Genomic DNA, 20,172 nt, shown 5'->3' with positions numbered 1-20,172 from the left:
CTTTTTAATTTTCACCATTCTGGCAAGTGTTTAGTGATCTTTCATTGTGGTTTTAAATTTGATTTCCCTGATGAATAATAAGGTTGAAACATTTTCACATTTATTTGCAATTTGGATATCCTGTTTTGTGAAGTGTCTGATCAGGCCTTCTGCCAATTTTTTTTTTTAATTCTTTGATTTTTTTCTTATTAATTTTTAGTTCTTTACATAATATTGGATATGAAGTTTTTGTCAAATTATTTACAGGTTCAATGGACTACCATTCAAAGTTCCTGTGGTGTATTTTGTGGAAATTAAGAAATCAATTCTGGCGGCGGACTTGGCCCAGTGGTTAGGGTGTCCGTCTACCACATGGGAGGTCCACGGTTCAAACCCCGGGCCTCCTTGACCCGTGTGGAGCTGGCCCATGTGCAGTGCTGATGCGCACAAGGAGTGCCTTGCCATACAGGGGATCTCCACGTTCAAGGAGTGTGCCCCGTAAGGAGAGCCGCCCAGCGCGAAAGAAAGTGCAGCCTGCCCAGGAATGGTACAGCACACATGGAGAGCTGACACAACAAGATGATGCAAAAAAAAGAAACACAGATTCCAGTGCTGCTGACAACAGAAGCAGACAAAGAAGACGCAGCAAATAGACACAGAGAATAGACAACCAGGGTGGAGCGGGTAGGGGAGAGAAATAAATGTTAACAATTTGAAAAAGTCCTTTAAAAAATAAAAAATAGAAATCAATTCTAACATTTATGTGGAAATGCAAAGGACCAAGAAGAAGAGGTAAGAAAATTTTAAAGAAGAAGAAAGTTGGAAGATTACTCTACTGGATTTCAAGATTTATTTTAAAGTGATAGTAATTAAGACAGTGCAGCATTGCCACATGGATAGATACATAAACCAATGGAACTGAGCAGAGAGAACAGTAACAGACCCGCAATGTATGGAGAGTTGATTTATGAAAAATATGGCATTGAAATACAGTGGGGAAAGATTTTATTCCCTAATAAATTGTCTTGGATTAATTTGAATATCCACACAGAGAAAACAAGAAACCTGAATCTGATCTTACACCATTCCTAACATTATATTCCAGGTGGCTTTTAGATCTAAATATGAAAGTCAATTGATAAAGTTTCTAGAAGACCACATAGGAGAACATCTTCAAGACCTTGGATGTAGGGAAAGATTCCTCAAACAGAACAAATAAAGCACTAACTATGAAGGAAAGGACTGACACATTGGACTGCCTTAAAATAAAGAATGTTCATCAAAAGACCTCTATAAAACCACTTGTGCTGGATTTTTCTCCTTACTCTCCCTCATCCCTCCCCTCACTCTAGTTCCCTATAATCACCTCCTAAATAAATTATATGCACAAAAGCTCTGACCTGAGAATTTGGTTTATGATAGGGGATGTGGTGGAGAGCAGAGAACTGAAGCTAAGGTACTGTTTTCTTTCTTTGTTCTTCCAATTTAGATGTAGTATCAGCTTCCTGACGATGCTAATCTCTGGGTGGCCTCATAGTATCCTTATGAGATCCTCAGATCTTCTATCACCTGAGTAATCAATTTTCTGAATTATTTCTCTTCTGTTTTATATACATAGAGTGGACTCCATTTTCCTGGTTGGGCTCTGACTGACATGCGGGCCTTTATCCTCCACTCTACTAACTTATTACTTTCATAATTCTGCTCCATTTTCCTCCTTATAGTCTTAAATATGCTGTTTTATTTCTCCACACTTCCTCACTATAAGTCATCTGACCGTAGTCACTTATCATTTCTTTGTTGTAAGAACAGCAAAGCACAGCATAGCAAGGTGGTTAAACTCTTGAACTTTGGATGCTGTCAAAGTTCATATCCTGACTTTGCCATGTGTGGTGGCAGGCAAGAAAATAAGGGAAACCAAAGTAGAGGAAAAATACCAACAATCTGAGGCTGCAAAGGAATAAGTCATTTATACATAAGCTCTGGGCCTGGGGTAATCCTGTTTTTTGGTAAAGAAACAAATTCAAATAGGTGATATAGGTAATCCTCTGTAAATATTATTTATATGTAAATGATCTGAAGTAAAAATAAACTGTGGCCACTTCTCCTGAGGCCTTTAAAAACACATAAATTCGAAGGGGTTAGTAATGCGTTAAGTAATCTTGTAAGTAATTTATGATAATCAGACATAAAGAAGTATGCAACTGCATTAAAAAACAAAATAGCTTGCCTACAGGACAACCAAAGTTTTCTGGGAAAAATATGGAAATCTGTACTTTATATATTTTTATCCAGTGAAGTACATCTGTGTTGTTTCAAGTGTCCAAACTTCAGCTTCTGGTGCAGGCTGGGTTCAAGGGTATGCCCCATTGTGGCCTCTGGAGTGACAAGTTCACATCCATGTCAGTCTATGGGTCTATGGGTTAAAGGGAAAAGGAAACTTTGGAAGAGAAAAACTTTCAGCCTTCCCTCTTGCTCAGATTCATTTCATTAGTGAAGTCTCCCTTTGCTTTCCAAATGTGGGCTTTCTGATTCCCCACCTAGAGTCTCGGCCAAGTATAGAGCTTGAAATAAGAACATAAGAGGGATTCTTTGTTTGTCTTCCCCTACATTCAAGGTCCATGCATGGTACCCCTAATTTGGTAGCCCTTTGTCATGGTTTCTCTGTCTGATAAAAGGGTTTTTGTTCTTGAAATTCCATCTCAAAATAATCTAAGTCCTGAGCTGCTTCTTGTTCATCTATTATAACACTCTCTTTTACTTTTGGTCATAAATAATTGTTTTTATTACAATTACTCTTCTTCCCCTTCCTTTCCTCTCTATTTCCTACTCTTCTTTTAAAGATCCTTCCTTCTCTTCCTTCCTCACCCTATTCCCTTGGTTTTGTTTTTGTTCTGTCCCCATGGTATCCTATGTGTTTCTCTATTATATCACTTGTTAACGTCAATCCCTTTGTTTAAGTCACCCACTGGATTTTGAGTCCCTCAGAGGAGGAGGCTCTGAATTAGAAAGCCTCAGGCAATAATTACTGAATTAATTAACTGATCAGTTAATGTTTTAGTTTGCCAGAGACTGCTAAGGCAATATAACAGAAATGGGTTGGCTTTCACAATGGGGATTTATTAATTTAAAAACTCACAGTTCTGAAGGCTGTGAAAATGTCCAAATCAAGGCTCCATCAGCCAATGTTTTTCTTCCTGAAGAGCAGCCTTTGGTGATCCTGGACTCCTCTGTTGCACAGCAAGGCACATGGAGGTGTCTGCTGGTCTCTGCCTTCTCCTCTGGGCTCTGTTGTCTACAGCTTTCTGCTTCTTGGCTTTCTCTCTACTTCTTTGTTCCACTGATTTCAGCTTCTACCTTCTGGGGCTTTCTCCCTCAACTTCTGGGGATTTCTCTCTGTATTCATCCTGCTTATAAAGGATTCTAGTAAGAGGATTAGGACCCACCCTGGATCATGCCCTATTGAAGTAATCTAATCAAATGGCCCTTAACTGAATCTAATCAAAAGGTCCCACCTACAATAGGCTCATACCCACAGGAATGGATTAGTTCTAAGGACACAATCTTTTCTGGGGTACATATAGTCTCAAAACATCACAATTTATTAATACATTCTGTATTATCTGTTCTAGTGACCAATTTTGTTCCATTCCAGTTATAAGAACTGGGACCCTGTCTTGTCCTTACTAGCTAGTCTCCCTCCTTGAAACCAAAGTTTGCTTATTAAATCTCTGTTCGGGACCTTCCATCTGTGGAATCAGGTGACTCTTGTCTTTTTGGTGGGTGATCTGGCTCCTTCATTTCATGTCACTGAAGAACTAAGCCTGAAAAGTATTCTATTGTTAATTCTATGCCCAGCTAAACTTTGTTTTTGTCATTATCAGCTGCCCCTCAGTGCTTTTCTGGTTCTTATAGATGAGTCTAGAGTGGTGTTCCCAAAGTATAGTCCCTGGGAACCCTGTTGAAATACATTTGAGGTTCCTATTAAATGTGAAAATTCCCTGGCTCTCCACCCCAGAAATTCAATAACAGAATAGACATGTATGTGTAAGTTTGCCTTCATGGACGTGTGACCTGTGTAATCGCAGTGTTCAGAGCTTAGAAAGACCTTTGGCTTACATTAATGGTGCTATTGCCACTTTGAAATTTTTGAGCTGAGGTAATGAATTTTCCTTTTTCATTGGGTCCCACAAATTATGTAGCTTCCTCTGTGTGTGTAGTTGGGTGTAGTGTCATAAATGTCCATTCTGAAGAAATAAGCACTCATTTACTTGCTTCAGTAACCTACGCTAAAGACTTTTTTAAAAGTTAATTCCTAATATTAGTGAGGATATGAGGAAAAGAATAGCTCACTTATTACTGTGGTAATGTAATTTTCCTAGAGGGAAATTAAATTATATACATATATTTAAACCCTTAAAAGATACCCTTGGATTTAAAATGCAAAATCTTAGCACATTTTTCACTGTTTTTGCCCTTAGGGATATTTAGTTGTGAATTTTGTTACTTTTACTTTCAAATTTTATTTTTATCAAGGTAATATATGCCCAGAGTTTAAAAATCAAACAATACAAAAAAATTTTTAATGAATAAACAGCAGTCTCTTGCTTTTCCCCTCCTTACTCTTCAGTTCTATTTCCTAGAAGTATTTCTTTACTTCCTTTTTAATATTTTATTTATTTATTTTTTAATTCTTGATTCCTATGCTATTTCTTGGTTTATCAAATTTAGATAATCTATTACCTCCTTACTGTAAAAACAGATGATTTTGCTCTCTTACACCTGCCCACAATTATTCTAGCATATTTGAGGCATATCTTTTTTTTTTGTATGTAGTCCTAGAAATGTATTGGTTTTATAAGCATGAATTTTCAAATTTATGGCATTATTGTATTATATATTTCATTGTTTCTTACTTTTTTCACCAAGCACTGTATGTTTAGGATTTATCCATGCTGTTTTACATTTTCACATGTATGAAATTGCATATGAATATTGTTACTCACTGCAACATTGTTTTTAATAGATAAATATTAAAGCCAAACTAATGTCTATTAACAGGGGACAGATGAAATGAATATAGTAGAATATTCTGCTGAGTTAAAAAGAATGAACTGTGTTGCCCCTAGTCAGCAGGTGTGAAACAAAATTCCTACCTGGGTGAAAATCAGAAGATCACCTGGCTTGAGCCCTTTGTATGGATCCTGTGAAGTTTATAATCTTGTTGAGGTTGAGTGGTTGACTAGTAAGGCATCTGAGTGCACCAAGGTTTTCAAACAATGCCCCCCTCTCTCTGTGATCCTTCTTTAGTCCAGCGTTTTGGTGTACCAAAGGGCTGCTGATGCAAAGTACCAGGAATCTTTTGCTTTTATTAAGGGATTTATTTGGGGTAAAAGCTTACAGTTCCAAGGCCATGAAAAGACCAAACCAAGGCACCAACAGAGATACTTTTTCACCGAATCGGTTACTGTTGATCTTAGCATTTTGCAACATAGTGAAGCAAGATGGCTGCCCATTTCTGCCCAGGTTTCCCCTTCCCATCACAGCAGCCTCTCTCAGGCTCAGCTACTCCACTTTCTTCCTAATTTCAGCTGCAAGCTGGCTTAGGGTTTGTTTCTCAAGGCTTCCTATATCAGTCTTGGCTCTTCCGCTCTCTTTCCACGTTCAGCTGTAAGCTATCAGGCAAGTGAATATCTCTTCCTGGTCCTCAGCTGCTTGAGCCTCTCCTTTCTTTCACATGGCAGCATCAAAAATGACAGAGCTCTTTCTCTTTCTGCATCTGAGTGAATCTTTCTCTATGTTTCTGTTTATGGCAGACCTAGCAAGGGGGCCAGACTCAACCTGGGTCATGTCTCTCTGACATAGTCTATTGAAAAGCCCTACAGCAATCTTAATAGGCAATCTAATCAAAGGCCCCTCAACTGTATTTAATGTAATCAAAGGGTAACACACCCAGTGGAACTGATTAGTTTACAAACATAATCTTTTGGGGATTCATAAAATAATCTCAAACTGCCCACAGCAGCTTGGCTATCACTTCCTGGGCAGTGGTTTCTCTCTTGGATTACTTTTTCTCCCTGTTTCCCACCTTTTATAATTCTCCACCTTTCTTTTGTTCTTTTCTTGCTTCTCCCATTCCAGCCCATTTCATTGCATTTGGAAGAACTTCAGTAGCTTATTAAAACAGAGCCCAGTAGAAAGAAGAAATGTTTCATTCCTTATGAACCAATCCTTCTATTACAGAAGAGAAAAAAATAGACAAAACATTCAAATATATATATATGTGTATTTAAAGGTTTATATATTGTTATATTTTATTCATCTGTAAGTTCTTTCTTCTTCCCCATATTCTTCCTTCTCCCCTGGGGAGAAGGCTTGGATAAGTATGACTATAGATCCAGACTCAAGGAAGTTAGCTTACCCATAAATCAGTGATAACACAGGTCTTTAAATCAGGATTGTCACATAGTAGTTTGATATGAATTGGAAGACAATAATTTCTTTGAGTATGAGGACCCTGTTAGTATCTCAATATTTCAGTTACACAGACACTGTCCTCTAATGCCTACAGATTAAATTTTGTAGAGTTTTCTTCTTACTGTGAAAGTTAAAAAAACATCTAGGAGTTGTAGATATGTTACTAGAACAATTTTTTAAAAAATCGATGGAACTATACAACTCAAATAGTGAACTTAAGGTAAACCATGGATGGTAATTAATAGTACAATTATAAAAATGTGCTTTAATCAATTGTAACAAATGTACCACACTAAAGCAAGGTGCTAATATTAGGGTGGTATTTGGGAAATGTATTTTAACCCTGGTTTTTCTGTAAACCCACAATTTTTCTGATTAAAAAAAAGAGCTAAAATAACATATAGGAAACTTTCCTTCATCAAGTCCTTAGGTAGCCTGTGGACTGGGCACTAGGAAAGTACAGGCCTCAGGTGAGAACTGGGAAAGCCCATTTTTTTCCTGGTGTGGCAGGTCCAAAGCTTACATCAGGTGATCATTCTCAGGGGCTGCTTCTCTACCAATTGCTTTTTGACACTGAGTTCTCAAAGGTTTCAAGGTTGCAGTCTGTTTCTAATGTCTCACCGTGCCTGAAATAAGAGGAATAATATTGAGTTTGGAGTAGGGGAGAAGCACAATTAAAGGAATGGGAGGGTATACATCAGATATGAAGCATGGGTCAGTGATTTATGATTCTGATCAATTGAGGGCCTGAGAAGGAACAAGTCCAAATAATCAGATAATTTAATATCTCCTCCCTGTCCTCTCTTCCCTACAGACCTTATTGGAGAGGTCTTTTCCTGCCTAAGAGCAGACAAAGGATTCTTGCATACACAGAGAAGATTTGTGTTTGGCTGATTGAAACAATGGCCTTAATCATGACAGTACCCTTCTTTTTGCAGCCAAAGTCCAACCTCATCCACACATTTGTTCTCATTCAATACATTTATTGAGCTCTCATAAAAGTGGCAGGTAGAACCCTGCATCATAGTACAATTTTGAAAATATGTACAATGTTCTTACTTCCAAAGGTTAAAGGAAATCCTTATATATTAATAGAATGGATTCCATTGAAAGCTAAATAATTTTACAAAAAAAATTTTATATTTAATCGTTTTAGTTTCACTTTTTTTATTAACAAAATTTTTTACTGTCTTATTTTTTAAAGATAAATAGATCGCACAAAACGTTACATTAAAAAACAGAAGGTTCCCATATACCCTACTCCCCATCCCCCTACCCCTAGCTCCTACCACATCAACATCCCCTTTCATCAGTAAGGTACGTTTATTGCATTTGATGGATACACACTGGAGCACTGCCATACTGCATGGGCCATAGTTTATATTATAGTTCACACAACCCCCAGACCATCCTGTGGTTTATGGCAGGATATACAATGCCTTGCATCTGTCCCTGCAATATCATTCAGGACAATGCCGAGTTCCAAAAATGTCCCATGTAATACCTCTTCCTTCATCTTCCTGCCCTCATCTATTCCTGTGGCCACCAACTCCATGCATAGTACAATTTTGAAAATGCGTACAACGTTCTTAATTCTGAAGGTTGAACAAAATCCTTATATATTAATAGAATGGATTCCATTGAGAGCTAAATAATTTTGCAAAATCTTTTTTTATGTGTAATCAGTTTACCGATCACTTTTAATATAGCCGGGTGAGTATAAACAGTTCGATTTTTTTTCCCTTCAATTTCTTCCAGCCAGGTTGTATAAAAATTTATATTTCTGCCTATTAAGACATTTTGGGCAGATTCCATACTGTTTTCTTCTCTTCTAATTACTAAAATTTGAGATCCCCTCCCCCAAGTCCCTTCAGTGGCTCCACCAGTGGATAAACCCTTGATTTGCATGATATGAAGAGTGAGGAAAGAAGTTTGATTTTTCAATTCTCCTCCTACTCCAGCTGTTCGTACTGGGGGTGGGGATGAGAATGGCAAGGTCTACTATTTCACTATCTCCCTTTCCTACTTTAGCAACTTTGGAAATTGTAGTTGATAGAAGTGCAAGTCTGCCTCTGAAATTTCTCCACTGCTTTAAGACTTAGCTTCTCATATGTTGAAGTGGCTAAGGAGAGTGGCATAGAAATAGGTCTGTTATCTCAACTGTCAACCTTATTTTCAGTCTCCTCTAACTGGCTATCATGACTTCTCTGGTAGTCATTGAAAGATTTTTTTCATCCAACAGTCATCCAGACAACAACTCTGACACTTGCATGAGTTCCTTGGAGTACCATACAAAACCTTTCCAGACAGTTACTTGACATAAGAATGGAGAATCTCTTTCCTTGCCAATTCTGCCTCTTGATGCTGGGCCACCTTGTCTGTCAGGCTGCCCTCTTGAGTGGGATCCTGCAAATTGTCTCAAGTCTAGCTCCCTCAGTGCAGTCCATATAATCACAAGAAACTCATACGCTCTTGTCATGCCACCCACCCTGCTGTCTCTCTCTGATTCCCTTTTCATTCATTTTCTAAGCCCAGGATTAGCTTAGTGACTGGGCTCCTCAAAAAGAAATCCAACAAAGGAACAACATGTCAGTAAGGCCTTTTTGCAGCGTCACTATAAGCTATTTATTGCCTTCAGGAAAATGAAAGCTTAGGGGTGGATGGGAATTTCCTATGATCACAAACTGCACTTAGAAGGCTACTTCTACCAGCCCCTGATTTGGACCTTTATATGGGCTGGGGGTGGGAATAGAAGGAATTCAAAAATGTGGTTTTGATTGGTGATGGTAAGACTAGTTCTAGGGTCTCTTAACAGATTCTAAGGGAAATATTAGGTCCTAAATGTTAGTGATCATCTTTAAAATGCATGTTATTTTCAGCTAGGGCTTTAATTATGAGATTTCAAGAAGAGTCCCATTGTACATTTTCAAAATGCGTGTTCCCTAAAGGTATAGCCTCCTTCTGGCAAAACACTTTCAAAGGGAGGGGAGGTGCCCCTGGTGCTGAGGTGCCTCCAGGTTTCCCCTTATCACTTTTGGAATTAAGCATTATCCTCCTTTTGTACCCTCTTAACCACACCCCCAACTTCTTCACAGGGATAGGGATAACAGTTTAGAAAGCTTCCTGCTTAAATTTCTGTGCTTAGACATCCGGGGTACTGGTACAAGAATACAGGGGTGGTATTTTCCTTCACTGACCACAGCAGCATGAGAAGATGAGGGTCTGCTGCCTGCCCGCACCCCACCCACATGAATGTTTACGTGAAGTTTCCTGCCTGCATAGAGCTCAACATACAGTGTCCTATTCTATCTTTCCCTTTCTTCTCCATCTCATACTTCTGAGGAAGCAAGCACTGTGAGGATAGTGAGGAGGCTGACTGAGTGCAAGAACTCCTACTTCCCTTCTTATGACAGTAGCTCTGTGTGATGAGTAGAAACCTCCAGCTGCCCTGCCTGACTTCCTGTACCACATGGCATGAGAGGAGGAGGAAGAGGGTTAGAAAAGATAGGGACAGTTTCCACCACTGCACCACAACTGCAGGACCCCAGATCCAACAGTCACTAAATCTAAGGGTGTTTGACTGCCCTCAGCTCCCTCTGCCATCTACCAAAGGACATTGGAACTTATCAACAATTGAAGACCTCAGAACCTAGTACAGAGAATTTTCTCCTCCTCATATCTTCATATCTTGATAGTTCACTTCATCATGAATATCACCCTCATATCCCAACACCAAGATCCCTTGTCTTCTTGTTTTCAGAATTCCACCCAAAGTGAATTCTCAACTTCTGCATGTTCTTCCTGGGGTGAACCCATTCATTCCATTTTTTAAATTACCATCTATATACTTATGACTCCTACAATTATATCTCTATATTACTCTCCTGAGTTCCAGGTCCAAAGACCTTTTGCCTCTTGGACATCTCAACATGAATATCTCAAGGTACTTCAACATTAAAAGTTCAGATTTAAAATCATTGTCTCCTCCCTTCCACCCCAACCTGCTTCTCTTGCAGTGTTCCTTGTAGAGGTTAAAGATATTACTGTCTACCCCATGACCTAAGCCAGGAACCTCACAGTCATCTTTAACTCCATCATTCCTATATCCATAGCCAAGAAATGTCAATCTTACCTCCTCAGATCTCTCAAATTTGTCCATTTTTATCCATCAGCACCACTTCTACCCTGTCAGGTCCACTATCACCTGTCTTTTGCTGTCCCACAATAGCTTCCTAACCAGTTTCCCTGCCAATTTTGTCCTTCTATAGGCCATTTCCTCCCATTGCTAGCAGGTTTATCTTTCTGAACTATAAATTAAATCAGGCCATTGTTTTATTCAAAGTCACAAAATTCTCTTTATTGATTTTAGGATGCATACTCTTTAGCATGGGTTATAAAGTCTTTCCTCATGGGATTACTACCACTCTCCACTTTGTTCTCCTACAAAAGTCTCCTACCCCAGCTCTTTGAACTTGCTGTAATTCCAAATTCTTGTTCTTCACTCCTTTCCAACACTATTTCTCAAGGGTTCTACTTTATAGGTAATTCTATATACTGTTCATTTGGGTTTGTTTTCACTTTACCATAGTGTGGAAGCAATATATGAGAAAGGAGGATTGTTGCTATATTCTGGCAGTCACAGCTCACCCATGTGACAGCTCATATCTTGAAAGCAAGAAAGGAGACAGAAAGATCACAGAAATGAAACACACAAACATCTGAAGCAGAAGAATCTGTGGGCTCTTTAGAACAGAGGTAAAACCCACCATTCTGAGAACTTAGATGCTTCTCAATACAGGAGAGTAAAGGATACTCATTTTCAACACACTTAGCCATTAATAAGCAGCTACAAATGTGCTCTCTATGCATTTAATTTTTATATTGAAAAGTATTTATTGAAATCTACCTTATCTCAAGAACTTTGATAGACATTGAGGATACAGAAGTAGTGCTTATGTCAGGTGGGGACAGTGACTAGGAAACAGACAGTTTTAATACACTGCCAAGGCAGAAAAAAACTTAGAGTGGTATGGGAGCTCAAGGGAAGAATATCTAATAAGTTCTTTAGGGAAGATTTTTTTTTTTTTTTTGGTGAAGGTGATATCCAGCATGAGATTGGAATGACTCAAATTTAGGGATGCATATAATGCCTTTCGGAAGGATTAAAGATGAAAGATGATGGTAATACAGTGAAAAACATATGCCGTTTAGAATTAGCTAGTGGTTCTTGGTACCAAATTCTAGTTCTGTCAATTACCAACTGTGTCATTTGACATTTCTACCATTAATATAAAAAGTGGAAATAAAAATGAATGCTTCATAAGGTTACTGTAAGCATCAAACAGGATTTTATAGCTTGTGGTGAAATACAAAGTACTATAAAGTTGAAGTACTATTATTAAGTAAAAGAATGTAATTTAATAATTTAGTAATTTAATAATAAGCATTACACATAATGCTTGCCATATAGTAAATCCACAATAAATAGCGTTCTGGTTTGAGTCTTTTGCTGACCCCAGAAAATCCTGTTATTAAAGCAAATCCATTCCTGTGCCTTTAAAATATTTTATCCTATTTTATGTGAAACTTTTTTGATTAAATTCAGTCAAAGAACCTTTTGATTAGATCAGTTTTGATTAGATCACTTCAGTGAAGAGCCTTTAATTAGATTGCAGGACCCAGGGCAGGTCTTAATTCTTTTATTGGAGCCTTAATAAATGGAGACATTAAGGATAAGAACTGCCATTTTACCCTGCCATGTGAAAGAGGACTCCAGGATTGTCTACAGCTATAGAAAGACAGAGAAACCTTGAAAAGCTGAGAGAGAGTCTGGAATCAGTGGAGCAGTGTGAAGCTGAGGAGACAAGGCAATGGGCAAGAAGAGCCATATGCCATTTCTCCTACAGCTGTGCTTGGGGAGAAAGCAAACCTGGAGGAGAAGGGAGAGTCCGGCCACCATTTTGTCATGCCATGTGGCAGGAGTCCAGGATCTGCCAGTAGCCAACTTTTGGTGAGGTGGCATATCTGATGAGGCCTTGATTTGAACATTTTCACAACCTTGGAAATATAATATCTTACCCTAATAAATTCCCATTTATATCTATTTTTGATATTTTTGCATTAGCAACCTTTAGCAAACTAAAACAAATAGTAATTGCCTTACACTGCTTTGCTGTTTTAGAATTCATTTCCATTCAAAGATGCTTTCCTAAAAAGCTAGACCACCTGAGATCTGCTAGTTTTCTATCTCTCAGGGACATCTCTACTGGCTCTTTCTTTTTTCAGAGCTAGTTGCTTCCCTCAGTAAAGCTTTTCATTGCTGATAGTAGGGGTTTTCATGTCTGCTTTCTCCTCTTATCATTCTCTTCATTGCAGGACGGATAGTAATTAGGAGAGGAAGGTGAGAAATTTGAATATTTTGGCCCCTGCACAAAAAGGTGGCTGAGTTTTTGCTCCAGTACAATGCAAAACCTAAATTTGTGGAAGGATTTTCTCTCCTCATAATGAGCTTGCTTGTCATTTTTCCAAAAATAGAAGAGATGTCCTGATTTTTACTTTTATATGGCACACCACTTTTTGTCTAAAAATTTGTTTCTATTTAAATAAGTTTCAGTGATTGTATCATAGTATAGGTAGGAATAATTTTCTTGGTAACTCTGTGTTCTTTAATGGGAAACTGGACAGCTTCAGGTTCTGTGTTGCTGTGGAAATAATCTGTGCATACAAATGAATTAACAATTGGGAATGAGAAGAGTGTTGTAGCAGCTGAGAAGTTGGTTTGCAGAAAATCTAGGGAAGGAGGAAAGATAGACCCAAAGTGACTCTGCCACTGTGGACCTGCTTATTACTCTTTATTTGTGTTTTCAGGTGAGGGCCAGCTGCAAAGGTGTGTTTACCTGATATAAACATTCCAAGTCTAGCATAGTGCTTTGTACCTGGTAGGTTCTCACTTGTGAATGAGGATCCGTTGAAAGTCTGCTCTATTGAACCCTGTTTAAGGCATAAACATAACAATGGGAAAAACAGTTCCATGCTTTATGACAGAAACAGACTGATAATCAAGCAGTGAAAGCACAATGAGAATTATGCTATAATAATATAATTTCACACAAAGACCTTCAGGGGCACATAAGAAAGAGCAGCTAGCCACCTGAGTGAGAGTGAAGTTAATAATGCTACTGAAGACAACATAAGGTAGAATTTATCTTTAGTTAACAGTCTGACCAGGGGATTAAAAATATTTTTGATGGCCAGGAAGACAGACTTAAAGACATTAAATTCATTTTAAAATGGTCCTGACAGGTATAGAGAAAGGACTAAAGGCAGGTCTTCTCACTCCAGATTTTCTACCCTTTTCACCATATAATATAGCATCTTACTACCTAAAAGTAAGTATCAAATATATTTATTCTTAAAAATTGGAGAAATAGTCATCAGAGTAGAGAAGGAGATGCTTCTCATTCAATGTTTATGACTCTTCTTTCCTACCGGATCTTTTTGGGTCCAGCTCTGACATTTGACCTCTCATTGTACAAGTGGCCTACAGTATATCTGTTGTTGTGGGAATTTTGATTGAGAAAGATTACTAGAGAAATCTTTTATCTTTGCTCCATGGAATGAAAAAATGAATGTGTGGAAAAATAGAAAGGATAGTAATGGGCAGGAGGAGGCAGTCACTGCTGCTGGAGAAGCTTAAAACAGCTACTTAGATCACCATCCACCTTTCATCATTGCTCCACTTTTCTGCTCAGAAGAACCCTCACTATCCCCCTGCCTCCCTTCTACATGCAAAAGGACAGGAAGGAGATAAGGGTGGTTGCTAGGCCTGAGAGAATAGAGGAGGGTGGGCTGCAATAAAGAGTGGGTACACAGGTTGTCTTTATTTTTTTTAAGATTTATTTATTTATTTATTTTATTTCTCTCCCCTCCCCCCCCACCCCAGTTGTCTGTTCTCTGTGTCTATTTGCTGCATGTTCTTCTTTGTCCACTTCTGTTGTTGTCAGAGGCATGGGAATCTTTGTCTCTTCTTGTTGCGTCATCTTGTTGTGTCAGCTTTCTGTGTGTGTGGCGCCATTCTTGGGCAAGCTGCACTTTCTTGTTATGCTGGGCAGCTCTCCTTACGGGGCACACTCCTTGTGCATGGGGCTTCCCTATGCCGGGGACACCCCTGCGTGGCACAGCACTCCTTGTGCGCATCAACACTGAGCATGGGCCAGATGCACATGGATTAAGGAGGCCCGGGATTTGAACTGCGGACCTCCCATGTGGTAGACAGACGCCCTAACCACTGGGCCAAGTCCACTTCCCCACAGGTTGTCTTGATGGTAGTAGAAGGGGATTCTTTAATACTGTCAAAAGAGACACTCTCTATCTTAGTTTCCAGGCCTGCTATAACAAATACTGCAGACTGGTTGGCTTAAACAACAGGAATTTATTGTCTCACAGTTTTGGAGGCTAGAAGTTCACAGTTAAGGTGTCAGCAAGATCATGCTTCCTCTTAAGTCTATAGTATTCCAGTGATGACTTGTTGGCAGTCCATAATGCAATATCCACCTCCATCATATGACCACCTGTTTCCCCTCTGTGTTCTAGTCCTGGTTCTGTCCAAATTTCCTTTGCTTATAAGGACCTCAGTTATTTGATTAAGGTCCACTCTGATTAAATTTGTTCTCATCTAATAAGATCTTTGAAGATACTGTTTACAAATGGGTTCACATCTATAGGACTGGGAGTTGGGTCTTGACATAATTAAATGTATTAAACTCTCATTCTGGAGAAAAGTGTGCCCCAGGAGGTATGCAGAGCCATAATGGGCTGAACCTGGAACTGTTGTCATGTAAGAATTCATAACATTTATATGACTCTAGACCCAGCTTTTAACCCCTTAAATCTTTCTGTAGGAAGCCTTGCTTCTATGGTCAAAAGCTGCAGATGCACAGGAGAGAAATTAGGATTTTGGCCAGATCTTGAAAGAACTATGATCTTCCTGCCTAGACTCTCAGAAATTTATGAAGATAGACCTTGCTCTAATAGAGCTCTTTGGAATTTTATCTACTCCTTCTTAGTGGAGAGGAAAGGAAATCACCCTGTTAAGTAAAAAGACAAATCCCATTAAGAGATGATCAGAGAATCATTAATAGAAAACATTTTAGTAAAAAGAAGCACACAATAAAAGACTCTTAAAAATCCTTCTTATATTGTTACCATCACCTAAGGTAACAATATAGAAGGTATGTAAAATCATAAAACCAGAAAAATTACCCAGAATCTCTGAAACAAAGCATGGTTTTCTCAATGGAGGTTGCAGTGGTTAATTTCATGTATCAACTTAAACAGCAGATGTTTGGTCAAGCAAGCTCTGGCTGGATCATTAATTATGAGGTTATTATGTATCTCATAAATGGATTTACATAATTTCTTAGTTGAATGCATCTACAGCAGACTGCATTTACAATCAACAAAAGTCAATAATCGAAAGAATATTGAATTCCCATCCTGGGGAACTCTGCCACATTCTCTAATGGGACAGCAAGAATCCCCCAGTTACAGGAGCTGTGACTTGTGAAGGAAGATGGTCCATTGATGGGCGCTTGATATTGATGACTGTACTTATGAACCTTTCTTTTTTTGAAATTGAAACTTAACCTGGTATGGTTGGGTGCCTATGAGTTTCCTCCTGAGAGCCTCCTTTTTGCTCAAATGTGGCCTCTATCTAAGCCAAACTTAGCATATAAATTCATTACCTTGCCCCCCAGTATGGGACATTACTCTCAAGGATGACCCTCCTTTGCACTGAGGAATTACTACGAAGCACCAACTAACAATGAAACTAGAAAAAGACCTTGACCAAAAGGGGGAAAAGGTAAAGGCATATGAGTTTGTATGGCTAAGAGACTTCAAAGTGAGTTGGGAGGTCATTCCAGAGGTTAGGCTTATACACATCTCAGCAGGATCTCATTGACTGCCAAAGTAAATTATACCACAAATAGTGGGACTCTGAAGGGCTCTGGAGACATCCAGACACTATAGACAGGGCAGACAGTTCAGGAGTTTCGTGCCCTGCAGTGAGCCCTACTTTGGAATTTATGCTCCTCCTTGTGGCAGAGTTGGACTCAGTTGTGGTTTCCCTATACATAGTTCTTCTGACCCTTCTATTTGAACCTATAGTTAGTGCTAGAGTTGATAGGTTTATGTCCATGGGACTTACATCTCTAGGCTGTCCATGTGCCAGCTGGCCCTGCATCTCAACAGAGTTGCAACACCTACTTTCCAGTTCATTGAACTCACCCTGGACAACTAACAAGAAGATGATGGACAACAACCATCCCAAAGAACAAAGAGAGTATGCAACTGCTAGAAAGATAGTCCCATCCACCTGCCCCAAGGGATCTAAGACCCCTCTCAATTAGAGGTGGGGTGTGCATCACCATCCCAGAATCCTCAGGATTGGGGAATGAATGATGGACTAGAGTAGACTTTCTGGTACTCTAGCATAAACTTATTGTGATTCTAGCAATGGAAGGACTTTTATCATTGATGTAGAGGTAGTAGCCCCTGGAGGTCCGAGGGGAAGGAGAGGGACAAATAGGTGTAATATGGGGACATTTTTGAGACTTGGGAATTGTCCTGAATGGCATTTCAAAGACAGATACAAGCCATTATATATCTTGCCCTAACTTACAAAATTGTGTGGGAAAGAGCATAAACTATAATGTAAACTATCATCCATGCTTAGTGGTAATGATCCAAAATGTGCTCATCAATTCTAACAAATGTACCATGCTAATGAAGATGTTGTTAATGTGGGAAAATTTGGGAGAGATTGAGAGTAGGGCATATGGTAATCCCCTCTATTTTTTATGTGACATTTATGTAATTTAAGTACCTTTTTTAAAAAAATAAAAACTATATTAAGAAAAAAAGAAATCACCCTCAACAATAAAGGGAGTCTTTTCAGCCAGTCAATTGGAGGTCTTAAAGTGAGAACTGAGGATTTCAGAAGTCAGAAAGAATTCCTTCCTCTTCAGCTAGCCAGCTTCTCCTGGGGAATACAAATTCATTTTCATTAGAATTTCTAGTTTGCAGCCTGCCCTGCAGAATTCAGACACACCAGATTTCAGAATCACCTTTTTAACATATATATAATAAATTTTATTTTTTAAGAAGTTTTAGATTACAGAAAAGTTACATAGAAAGTAAAAGGGATTCCAACATACCAACCACTACCCCCTACATCTCCCCCTATTTAATAACATCTTACAAAATTGTAGTACATTTGTTACAATTGAATAAATATTAAAGCACTGCTATTAACCAAGGTCTATCGTTTACATTGTGGTTTACACTTATTTCCAATGCCCTAAAAATGCCCTATATTCGACCTATTATTCCCAGAGTCACTTTTTTTGACATTGCCAGCTCTTGGTCCACCTTAGGGAACTTGCACTTGCCAATCCCCATGATTGTGTGAGCCAATTCCTATAACAAATCTCTGGATCTAGTATACCTCCTGCTGGTTCTTTTTCTCTGGAGAATCCTGAGTAATATAGAGGCCTATAGGCTTAGAGTCTTCTTTTACTTTTTAGCTTTTTTTGGAGATTTATGTGATTAAACAATGATAACTCTGTGCTATTTGTTTTGTTTTAATTTTTTAAGGTATTATCCAGGTGATCCCATTGTGTTATGCAAATGAAGAATACTTTTATGATTCTTACTCCAAACAGGACACAGCTCTTTTATATTAACTTGTTTTTGTTTTTGTTTTTTCTACAATAATCAGAGAGAAGCTGACCCTGGGGAGGGAAACCAGCAGCCAGAGAACCTCACTGGTGAACTCAGATTAGAGTGGGGGTGACTTGTGCACAATCCAGAGCCATGGCCAGCACACTGAAGACATATTGGATTAAAGCAAAAGCTTTAGTATAAATCAATTCACAAAGTCTGAATTTTCAAGGATGGTTGTTTGTTTTTTTAATACATAAACCTCACCTTTCCCTGAAAATTCTGATACAATTTCCTTCCATGGGAATTCCTCACTTCTGACTATTCTGAAATCACTGGGAAGATTTTGCTTGGTATGTTTTCTGTATATTGTATTATGGAAATGATAGACAATTTTAAAATTTTCAAACATAAACTAATCATATTTCATATGACTTTAGAAGCTTCTTCCCCTTTCCAAGAGATTTGGATATGCTTTCTTAAAAATCATGTCTATCCTCCCAGACCTCTGATATACCCAGCTGAAATATCACTGGATTTTACTTTGAAAGTATGGAAACAAAGACTAAGATTTTTGTAATGAAGGTGTTGAAACAAGAAGTGCATATCCCATTTCAGAGCAGACTGCATAGGACAGACTTGTGAAGTTGTTTATTTTAATGAAGACACACATTGCTCAGGACTAAATGTCTCTTAATAAAAAGGGTCAGTATATTAAGAAATGTTTCTTCCAACAGCTCTGCATAGGGCATCCTTGACTTCCTTGTTCCTTAGGCTGTAAACAACAGGATTCAGCAGGGGAGTGATGATGGTATAGGTCACCGAGAGAAGGAGGTCTTGTTCTAGAGAATTTTCTGATTTGGGCTTGAGGTAGGCTATGGAGGCACAGCCATAGTGAATGATGACCACAGTGAGGTGGGAGGCACAGGTGGCAAAGGCCTTCTTCCGACCTTCAGCTGAGGCAATCTTGAGGATGGTGGAGATTATGAGGATATAGGAGATGAAGACCAGGCCCATGGTGACCAGGATCACAGATAAACTGACAACAAAATTGATGATCTCATTGATGGTGGTATCAATACAGGAGAGTTTCATGACAGGGAGGGTATCACAGAAGAAATGACCCACCACTCTGTGACAAAAGGGCAAAGTAAATATGGAGGTCACCTGAACAGCAGCCATGGCCAGACCAATACTAAATGCTCCACACACCAGCTGGACACACACCCATTTGCTCATGATGTTGGTGTATCTCAGGGGGTTGCAGATGGCCACATACCGGTCATATCCCATCACCATGAGCAGGAAACAGTTGTTGATGGCCAAAGTGAGAAAGATAAACATTTGGGTGGCACAACATGCCAGGGAGATTGGTGGCTGGTTTTGGGCTATGAGACTGGAGAGCATCCGTGGAATGATGACCAGGGTGTACACTGTCTCTGAACTAGCCAGCATGCTCAGGAAGAAGTACATGGGAGTGTGGAGGTGATGGTCAGTATGTATGATGGTCACAATGATGGCATTGCCAGCCAGTGTTAATGTGTACAGGATAAGAAAAACTACAAAGAGGGTAATCTGGTGTTCATGGAAACCAGAGAATCCCAGGAAAATGAACTCAGTTATCTCTGTGAAGTTTTTTCTCTGCATTCTTCAATATCAGTGTCTGAAATCATTGCAGCGATTCAACATAGAGAAATTTCCATGGTAATATAGACTCTAGAAGAGGGATAGAGAAATGGGTTTAGAGGACACCAAAAGAAACATGTCCAGTTCTTTGATCTATAGTCAAGAATGTGCAGCTACCTCATACTCCTCTAGCCCTGTCTTGTTTTTGCTAACTCCATAATCTTCCCTTAAGCCTCTGGCCAAGGAATCACAAATATGTAAGACTACTGCATATGTTTTCAAAGTATCATCTTGAATATGTGGTTATTGTGGAGCATGGATGTAAAGCCCTTTCTTTTAACAGCATGCAAGCTGCAGAGGACCCTGACA

General features: G+C 39.0%; 1 protein-coding gene across 1 annotated transcript; it reads right to left on the bottom strand.

Moving 5' to 3' along the window:
• Nucleotides 1-18,891: 18,891 nt before the first annotated feature.
• LOC101444997 (putative olfactory receptor 10J6) lies at nucleotides 18,892-19,824 on the bottom strand. Its single transcript, XM_012517914.2, has one exon. The coding sequence runs from the start codon at nucleotides 19,822-19,824 to the stop codon at nucleotides 18,892-18,894; it is 933 nt and encodes a 310-aa protein (XP_012373368.2).
• Between the last annotated feature and the right edge of the window lie 348 nt (nucleotides 19,825-20,172).

This window comes from Dasypus novemcinctus, chromosome 13 (genome assembly GCF_030445035.2).
Source record: "Dasypus novemcinctus isolate mDasNov1 chromosome 13, mDasNov1.1.hap2, whole genome shotgun sequence".
NCBI lineage: Eukaryota > Metazoa > Chordata > Mammalia > Cingulata > Dasypodidae > Dasypus > Dasypus novemcinctus.
This window is presented reverse-complemented; position numbering and strand designations above follow the sequence as displayed.

What these genes read in the sequence shown, in the direction of transcription:
- LOC101444997 (XM_012517914.2), bottom strand. Translation starts at nt 19,824, where the DNA reads ATGCAGAGAAAAAACTTCACAGAGATAACTGAGTTCATTTTCCTGGGA.